Genomic DNA, 9,855 nt, shown 5'->3' with positions numbered 1-9,855 from the left:
GGGATTAGTCTGAAAATTCGCAGAAAACTTATATTATTGAGGTATATATGTTGAAAAATAAAAATGTTGTCAAAAGTTGTGACACTTAAAATTGAATAAATACAATATATAGCAATCATAAATTGACAGGAAAAAAACAGCTTATGATTTCAGAATTCTTTATCTTAAGAGTTGTTGTAATCTAAATTACTATTTATACCTATTAATTAATAGCTTTTTTAATAAAATAATTTTGCCTTAAGGAGACAATAAATTGCGTCCTAGAAATATTTTTCACTTGGTGGATAATAAATAATTTTCTTAATGTGTTAAAGCTAAATTGAGATCTCTTTAACTATTTTCAGATTTTTTTTAATGTATAAAATAAAAGGGATAATTTTAGAGACTTTCATTCGATTTCGCTCTATAATACTCATTTTCCTTGGTTTATGATATTATGTCTATCTTCGTTATTTCTACTTTCTTATAGTCATTCTTTAAATCTATTTAAAATAAATATAAATTAATTTAGATTTGATAATTTTACCCAACGTTATATTTATTTTGTTATATTAATAAATATTATATATAAAAAAAATTACTCAGTTATCAAATATTTTAAAAATAAATCAGCATTAATACGTGTTTTTTTATCAAACAAATATCAAAGTTTTCATTCAAGCTGGCCCACAATTTTCACTAAATATTAACTCTTCATCTTCATTTCACCTTTACCAATTCACCTAGATTTTTTCTCCACAAAAATACATCGTTGTCCAGCAATAATTTCTTCAAATAGAAGATAAAAAGAACTCCCCAACAGAGAAATTTGGTAAGAACGATTGGATTTTGTTCTAGTTAAACATTTTCACGAGCAAAGAAAAAACATGATCTAACGAATATAGATATATTATTGAAAATTAGATCTAATCTTGCATATAGAAGGGTTAGTTGTCAAATCTAAATTAAATTATATTTATTTTAAATAGGTTTATAGAATGATTACAAGAAAATGAAAATAAGGGAGGTAGATATCGTAAACCACAGAGGAGGTGAGTGTTTTAGAGCCAAACCTGAAGAGAGGTCTCTGAAATCATATCAAAATAAAAATAACTACTAAAAATTAAATAATATACATTTATTTTTTTTAAAAAGTGTAAAGAACATATTGAGTTTTTATTAAATTATATATATATATAGTAATGTTAACATACATATAATTCTATTAGAAAAATCCAATAACAATAATAAAATAATGTGATAACAGAAACACAATATATAATAAAAATCAAAGAACTACAAAGTTATGACTAGTATTATATACAACGGATACTAACAAACCTATCATTAAAAAAATTAGATTTTAGTGATGAATAAATTTTATAATTAGCGATGAATTAGCTGCAAAATTTTAATTGTTATTATTATTATTATTGTTATTGTTATTGTTATTGCACTTTTTTTAATTATTATTATTATTATTGTTATTGTTGTTGTTGTTGTTGTTATTATTATTGCTACTGTTACTGCTACTGCTACTGCTATACTATTACTACTATTATTATTACTGTAAATACTACTATTACTATTAGTATTACTATTACTATTTATCGATAATTAATGGTTATATTTAATTACTTGTAACAAAAATAATTCAAGCTTCCAACACAACACACTTGATTCTTAGATAGATCCAAGTGTACTATTGCTAAGTAAAATATTTCTATAGTTAGGTTGGGGTCTAACAATAGTTATATAGACTAACTTTTTTTGTCCATACTTTTCACATGTCTACTTTCTTCACAACCCATACACAACCCATACACGCATGTAATTGAAATAATATTCTCTCCGTCTCATTTTATGTGAAATTATTTATTTTTTTTTTTGGTCAATTTCGAAAAGAATGTCATTTTTTCTTATATGGTAAGTATTAAACGTACAATTCATCTTTTGCCGTTATTGATTCCATTTAATTTTAAAGACAGTACTCCAATATATTTATGAGGAGAGAGAAAAGTAAGTCTACTTTTTGAGTTTTTGAAGGACAATTTGATAAACATTTCAAAGTCTTCATTTATTTCTTAAACTCCGTTTCCGATTAAATATCGCCACATAAAATGGAAGGATTATTAAAAATTTGAGCTTACTCCGATCAAATATTGCCACATACAATGAGACGGAACGATATTAAATATTTGAGCTTGCTGCGAATTTCCTTTCCCATGTTACATACTCCACAACAAATATGAATTTACCTACAAAATTATTAGCTACAATATAAAATTTGTCATTCATTATTTACTTTTTATGATAAATCTTATATTATTAATTTTGGTTTAGTTTCAAAAATGTATAATTATTTCTCAAGAAACTATTAAAGGAGAAATGCAAATATTATGTATTTTTTTTTTCTTTTTCTTATGCATGGTGCAATGAGGAACAAAAAAAAGGGTACATAACTTTCTTTATATATATATATTTCCTTCACTTGTAGGTATTTAAATTTTGAGTTTTGTCAAATATATTATGCATTATTCATTGATTTTTAATATTTCAATTTTATTGTAAAAGCATAATGAAATTATGTTTATTCTTTTTTAATTTTGAAAAGTTGGTTACTCAAAAGTTAAATGTGTAACATAAGAATTTTTTTTTGATAATCTTTATTGTGTAACTTGATTGAGTTTCCTCACTAGTATTTGTTTCTTATTTTAATAGTACTTTTATGATTAATGTTTGAAAATATATTTTATTTTGATCGTAATGTTAAAAAGTATGTTAATATTTTTTTCCACAAAGGTAGAAGAATGGATAAATTAATGTAAAGGTAAAACTATTAGATTAGTGAAGCTACATACAAGGAAGCAACATATTTTGTATTATTATATACTTTCATATTAAATAATTTTTTTTATTTTAGGAAAATTGGAATTGAGATGTTTTAGTCATTCGTAAATGAAAAATATATTAGTAATATCGAGCTTTATTTTACACATACCTAAATTTCTCGTAATACTAATTACCTCATAAATTCGAATATTTGATAGGTATAGTCAAGCGATGCTACATATACTTCTTTGGTTTCAAATTAGTTATGCATGTAACTTTTTGGTCCATACAACATTTATCTATTGACATCATGTGATAAGATAGAGATATTTCCTCCAAATTAATCCAATTTATTTGTCATATTTCTTTATACGACTCTTGAGAAAATTAACTAAAAAGATAATTTGATCAAATTATCTTTTATTTATTATCTACTTCAATTTGTTGCTACATTCTTTTTCACCATATTGATTGTGTTCATGTTTTATTGTAAAAAAAGAAAAAAAGTGAAAAATTATAATCAATTATATCTTAATTTCAAAAAGTTATAATTATTTTGAACCAGTTATTTTTTATATGTACGATAATACTCGAGCAATAATTATTGAGCAAAAAAGTCTTTGCATAGGTTTAGATTTATATGCAGGGTTTAGATAGAATAGTAAGAAAATAAATAATAAGGTTTTTTTTTTCTTGCAATATTTTACCTGTGACATATTTTGATTTGAAGTTGCGAAAAAGAAAAATTGTCTATATTCTTAAAGGCCAAGAATAAATTTGGTGGATGTCTATAGAAAAAATGGCATAGTTAGTATTAAATGTTTATTCGATTCTATTATTGATAATAGAAACGAAAATTTATCTCTTCGTTAAGTTTATCAAATAAATTTTACGTATATTTAATCAGGATTTCGATCTGAAATATCTCAGCCCATCAAGAACCATGTACTTTTGATATCGATGTTACCTAACAAATATGTGGTGTTGTTTGATCCACCAGAGCTCTAATCAACCATGTGAACTCTTTTTATTAATAACAACTATGAATTTAAGATTTAAAATTTGTGAATTTCAACTTCCTAACAATAGTTTCAAATTAATATATAATAAGTAATTTCATAGTAATAAAATATCATATTAGAGTAAAGTTATTGAACTTACTTAAACTCATAAATAATATAATAAATTCTCCTGTATTTGACATGTTTTTTCTTCAAATCTTTTTGTTTTTTGGATTTTGATATTTGATAGTTTATTGATCTGTGTTTAATTAGGTTTCATATTTAAAGTCGTGTATGAATTTATTTTCTAATTCTGAATTTTAATTTGATTTTGTAATATTAAAAATAGGGACATTATTGCTACTTCATAGGAAAGATTCATCTCTGAAAATAGATATTATTTTAAATTTTCATATCAATAAACAGTATTCTTTATATTATTTACTAATAAAATAATTAATATGATAAAAACAAACTTAAAAATTATAAAGAAAATTTAAAAATTTGTTACAATTTCATTAACATTGAAATATAGTGTTTTAGTAAGTACTTCCTTTTACATAAAAAATACCTATTGATATATCAAAATATTGACACAGTAATACCGTATTAAGGTCCTATTACCCCTCAACAGTTTTATTCGTTTCGAGAACAGTTCGTACCAAGTGAATAATGGGTTACGTGGATTGCCACTGGTGTTGATGATCAAGTGACAACTCCATCTGAGCTAGATCAAGAAGAGGAGGAAGAAGATTCACCAATGATCAGGTGGCAGGGGGTTCTCGTGGGTTACGGTTGTGGACTTGTTATTGGACCGTCCATAATATACATAATATGGTCAACTCAATTTAAAAAGATTTCTTTGCGGAGAAAAAAGTATACTTAGGGTTCGATATATGATTTGAGTTGTTAAAATATATTTAAAGTAGGCTCTTGAGTTAGGTTCGCATTTTCTTTAATCTTTCTTCATAAAGACGTTAAAGTCTTTCGAGTTCCTAAATGTCTCTTTTCTTTCCCTCTTATAGACTTTCTATGATATTCATATACAAGGTCAAATAATATTCGAGTAATAAAAATTAATTTAGTAATGATCGTGATAATTAGATATATAAAATTAAGTGATTCTTTTGTCAAATTAGATTTTGAATTTAATTCACATAAATACTAGCTTAAACAAAAGAAAATTATTCAACTCGTATAAGGTGAGATTTTTTTTTTAAACTAATACGTATACATTCATAGATCGGAGTTATTTTCACCTCTACCCACTAGGCCACCCTCTATAGCAATCTGAAGTTCACATCGAATGAATCTAACTTTAACACTATGTCAAGTCCGATTTTGAACACGTAGACGTATGTGTCTGACGTGATATAATACATTTAGGGCACAAATTATCATGTAGGTGCTTGTCGATTTGTTCAATTTCTTACAAGTTAAAAATCTCTACGCGTGCACAATTAAAATTTAAAAAATATATATATCAGCTAAAGCTCAATTAAAGAACGATTTTATTATTATATTATTTTAAAAATTAATTTATTTAATATTACTCATCACCCTGACCAAAGAACAATAAAAAAACAAAAAGCTAAAAGAATATGTTTTGAAGATAAATTATTTTTAAAAAATGTAGTTGGTATACAAATATATATTTTGGTATACAAATATATATTCAAATGGTCCATTATTGGTATCCCTTTCGGATAGAAGATTTTGATAAAAGCTTATCAACATTTAATATATTATTATCAAGCCAATTTACATGGTTATGTTATATAATAAAGTAAAAATATTTCTTAATTTATCATGATTAAGTAAGTGAACTCTATATTCCAACACATAATAGTAGGTGTATATTAGTTCGATAGAACGTTTCGATAAAAACATACCAGCATTTAATATTTATATCAAGTCAATTTTACATAAAATTATATTATTTAATAAAGTAAAAATATTTTTTAATTAATCATGATTAAGTAAATAAAATCTATATTCCGCGTAAGCCAAAAAGGTTTATAAAATTACAAAAAAAATAATATTAAGTGGTAATATGACCTTAGTTTAGTTAATATGTGTCTCTGAATTTCGATCATAGACTAGAGGTACTTGTGCATTTTTCCTAATAGTAGCACAAAATTATCCTTTTTACAAATAGCCATTCTGCACTTATACATTAGGCCCATTTTAAAAAATAATTCCAATCTTTATCTTCTACAAAATCTGGCTACAATTTATGTATAATTAGTGTATATATAGTATACATTGATTATATATGGCATTCTGTATACATTGTTATAACTAAAGTCTTATGATTTACTGAAGCTAATGCATACAATTAAAGAATATGTGATACATTTCAATTTCAATGCTTTTTAAATTTTTGGGTGTGAATAAGTATCTTAGTAACATGTATGATTTTTGAGCTAGTTTTGTATATGTGATGTTTAAATTTGATTTCAATAAGTTTAATTATCAAATGATCAATAAATTTTTTAAATGATTTTTTTATATAGTATAATAATATACATGTATACAAAAAATGATCAACAAAGTATACTAATAATTATCCCTAGAGCAATACAAACAAGAAGAAAAAAAGAAAGAGCTAATCAATTTTCAGGAGAGACTCGAAACAACAGAAGAGTTGGTAGTTTTTGTATGACCTATAAGTCACAGGTTCTCGAGTTGTTAATGCTTGCATCAACATGACACCCCCTCAGTGTGCGGCATTTCCTCCACGCCAGACTAGTGTGAATGTAGCATGCGTTGTGCACTGGACTGATGAAATCTTCTACTATATCGCGTCTACAAGAGAGTGTTCACTCCTATAAGGATTTGGGCATGGAGGACTAGGAACTTCAACAATTTCTTCAAGCATTAAGACAACCTTTTTCATTGTAGGTCTCAATGAAGGATCTTCTTGAATACACCAAATAGCAACCATTAGAAATTTTTCTAATTTTTTCATATCACTCATTGCATCAAAATCATTTTCAACAAGTTGATACATTGTGCCTTGTTGGTAACAATCATAAGCCCAATAAGTTAAAATTGCCTTGTCTTCACCAACTTCATAGTCCACATTTCTCCTACAACAAATGATCTCAAGGAGTAAAACACCAAAGCTATACACATCTACTTTCAATGTGATTGGCATGTTTCGAAACCATTCAGGAGCAACGTATCCTTTTGTCCCTCTTATCGCTGTTTGAGTCTCCGATTGATCCATCCTCAACAACTTTGATAATCCAAAATCCGATATTCTTGGTTCATATTGATCATCAAGAAGTATGTTTTGAGGTTTGATGTCACAATGAATGATTTGTGTGATACACTCGTCGTGCAAATACAATAGCCCTCTTGCTATCCCAAGTGCCACTTGAGTCCTTTGGTTCCATGTCAATTTTAGATCACCAAAAAGGAAACTTGCTAATGAACCATTGTTCAAGAACTCATATACAAGCAATCTATGAGGACCTTCATCACAAAATCCGATTAAACGGACTAAATTCTTGTGATGAGTTTGTCCTATCACATTAACTTCAGTCTTGAATTCCTTATCCCCGTCTTGTACTATCCGATCCAATTTCTTTACAGCCACCGCGATAGGCTTACCAATATCAACTACACCTTTGTAGACAATCCCAAATGCCCCTCGTCCACGTTCTTCCTTGAACCCCTCCGTGGCTTTTGATAGATCTTTGTAAGAAAAGTACCTCAACGTTTGATCCATAGAACTTCCATTTCGATCAAATGTTAGTCTTTTGTTACGATAAACTAGCAAAAAACCTAGTGAAAGTACTCCAAGAAGCAAACAGTTAACAAAAACAGAACTACCTAAAAACACAGATACAATAAGTATGATAGTTTCTTGTTTCTTGTTTTTAGGCTTTGAGGAGTTAGTATTTTCTCGAAAAGTACCCTTCTTTCGTTTGATGAATGCTTTCGAATTCACTCTGTTATCTACTCTGCCATTCGAAAGTGGTAGTTTTTTCTTCCAACAACTATTCTCACGAATAATCGAAACAGCACACATGCAATCATTCAAACAAGCATTCTTACATTTCTCTTCATCTAAAGGCTGAAGTAGCTCATAATCACTCGTAGGCCAATCGATGTTTGTTATCGTTTCCATCTCAACCTGACTTCCCGCATCTTCTTGATTGTTACCACAATCCTGCACGTAGTCCGGTATACATCCTCTGTAGTCATCCTCTGGATCAACTAGTGTAAACGCTCTCGGGCATTGACAATCTGGTCTTTTATCTATACTTAGTCTACAAATTCTGTTATATCCACAAACACCACTACCTTTCTCTGAAGGAAAACTATAACATATATTATCAGGAACTGACCAAACAGTAGACCATACATCATTTTTCGAGTCTTTCAAACGTTGATACAGAGCAAACACGCCATCATAATTGAGCGTAGCACGATGATAAAACCGTGCTGATGATCCAATCTCACCTTGTGAGAGAACAAACTCTTGACTGTTATTCACCAACAACAAAATAGAACCTGATTCATTGAACTTCATCACATAATTCGTTGCATTCAACTGATCGATGCTTCGAATCAAGTAAAAGTTCTCATTTATATACTCACTTGGCAAGTTCAAACTAGCAATTCCAATGTTACCATTTTGAAACATCCTTAACAAGAACCTCCCTTTCGAAAAACTTGTCTCAGAACGACGAGATGAAATCTTGAATCCTTCTCTGAATTCTTGAGTTGGCAAGATTGTGTCTTTGGTTTGATTGAAACTTTGCCATAAACTATCAGAATGCCTGTTTACAAGCACGAAATTACCGGTATCTTTCATAGTACCATAAGCAACTATGCCTATCAAAGGATCAGATATCGATGCCTCGTCTTGCTGTGGACTAGTAAGGACTAGTCCGCGATCAGCAAGAAGCTCGATTCTTGATCCTTTAGGGCATGGATTGTCACCATTTGCATACCATATTATTGTTTTTTCGGGTATTTTGTTGTACCATATTGATACTATGAATTGATTTTCATCACCTAGTTGTTGGAATCCAAATGCAAAATCTTCATTTGGAGAAATCCATGGAGATGTTTTATCATCACCAGCAATGAGTGATGATCCAATTCTCACATCATTTTTGGTTTGAGAAAATGCAAAATTTGGACTAAGAATCAATAAGTTTAGCAAGAAATGAGAAAGTAATAAACTCACTTTGGCCATTTTGTTGTGCTTTTGAGACATCATAAGTAAACTACTTTAAATAGAGAGTCGTCTGGATTAGCTGATCGTAAATAGTTGATAAGCTTTACGTGTTGTCAGATAGACACATTCGTCATACATACGTTGCACTCGAACGTGTATTATGTCACGTACGAACTGATTATTCAACTTTATACAAGTTTAACAGTCTTGCTTGTATACACTCAAAGTTGGAGGACATAGATCAAGTTAATGCCTAATCTTTGTACAAAACACGTAACTGTTTAATATCAGTTTCGATACTTCTACCTTGTACACCTAGAAGTGTTTATCGACATTTGATGTTTTAATCAGCTAATTCAAACAGACTCTGAATGATTAGATAAGATTTAAAAAAAAAAGGTTTATAAGCTTATTTGATCGGTTTATAAACTTAGTCAAACACACTTTATAGTCTTTTAATTGAAGAAAAATTGTTGAATTCACAAGTGGAATTCAATAATTGGAGAGTCAATACTTTTACACTTAAACACTAATATTAAATGATTGGTGATTTTGAATTTTAAGAACCAAAATCTTGAATGACAACAATAGGTATTATCAGTCTACAAGGAACTTAATTAAGTAATTAACAGAGAATTATCCACTTGTAAGTTGTAATTAAGAAAATCATTTAGTAAACGATTCTCTTTTTATTTCTCTGATAACTTATGAATTTTTAGATCGCGATTTTTTTAAAAAGAAAATTGAAAATTTTATGTGAATAGTACTCTAAAAAAAAAATAATTACAGACGTTAAACGAAATATAATATTTTATTTGTAGAATTGAAAAAATATATGAGCAAAAA

General features: G+C 28.1%; 1 protein-coding gene across 1 annotated transcript; it reads right to left on the bottom strand.

The window, feature by feature from the left end:
* Positions 1-6,609: 6,609 nt before the first annotated feature.
* On the bottom strand, positions 6,610-9,027 carry LOC101265670 (G-type lectin S-receptor-like serine/threonine-protein kinase LECRK3). The gene has a single exon (XM_004228874.5). It carries the CDS (start codon positions 9,025-9,027, stop codon positions 6,610-6,612), a length of 2,418 nt encoding a protein of 805 aa, XP_004228922.3.
* Positions 9,028-9,855: the final 828 nt, after the last annotated feature.

The sequence above is a fragment of the Solanum lycopersicum genome, chromosome 1 (genome assembly GCF_036512215.1).
Source record: "Solanum lycopersicum chromosome 1, SLM_r2.1".
Lineage (NCBI taxonomy): Eukaryota > Viridiplantae > Streptophyta > Magnoliopsida > Solanales > Solanaceae > Solanum > Solanum lycopersicum.
This window is presented reverse-complemented; position numbering and strand designations above follow the sequence as displayed.

Excerpts from the sequence above, each read along its gene's own strand:
- LOC101265670 (XM_004228874.5), bottom strand. The coding sequence starts at position 9,027 with ATGGCCAAAGTGAGTTTATTACTTTCTCATTTCTTGCTAAACTTATTG.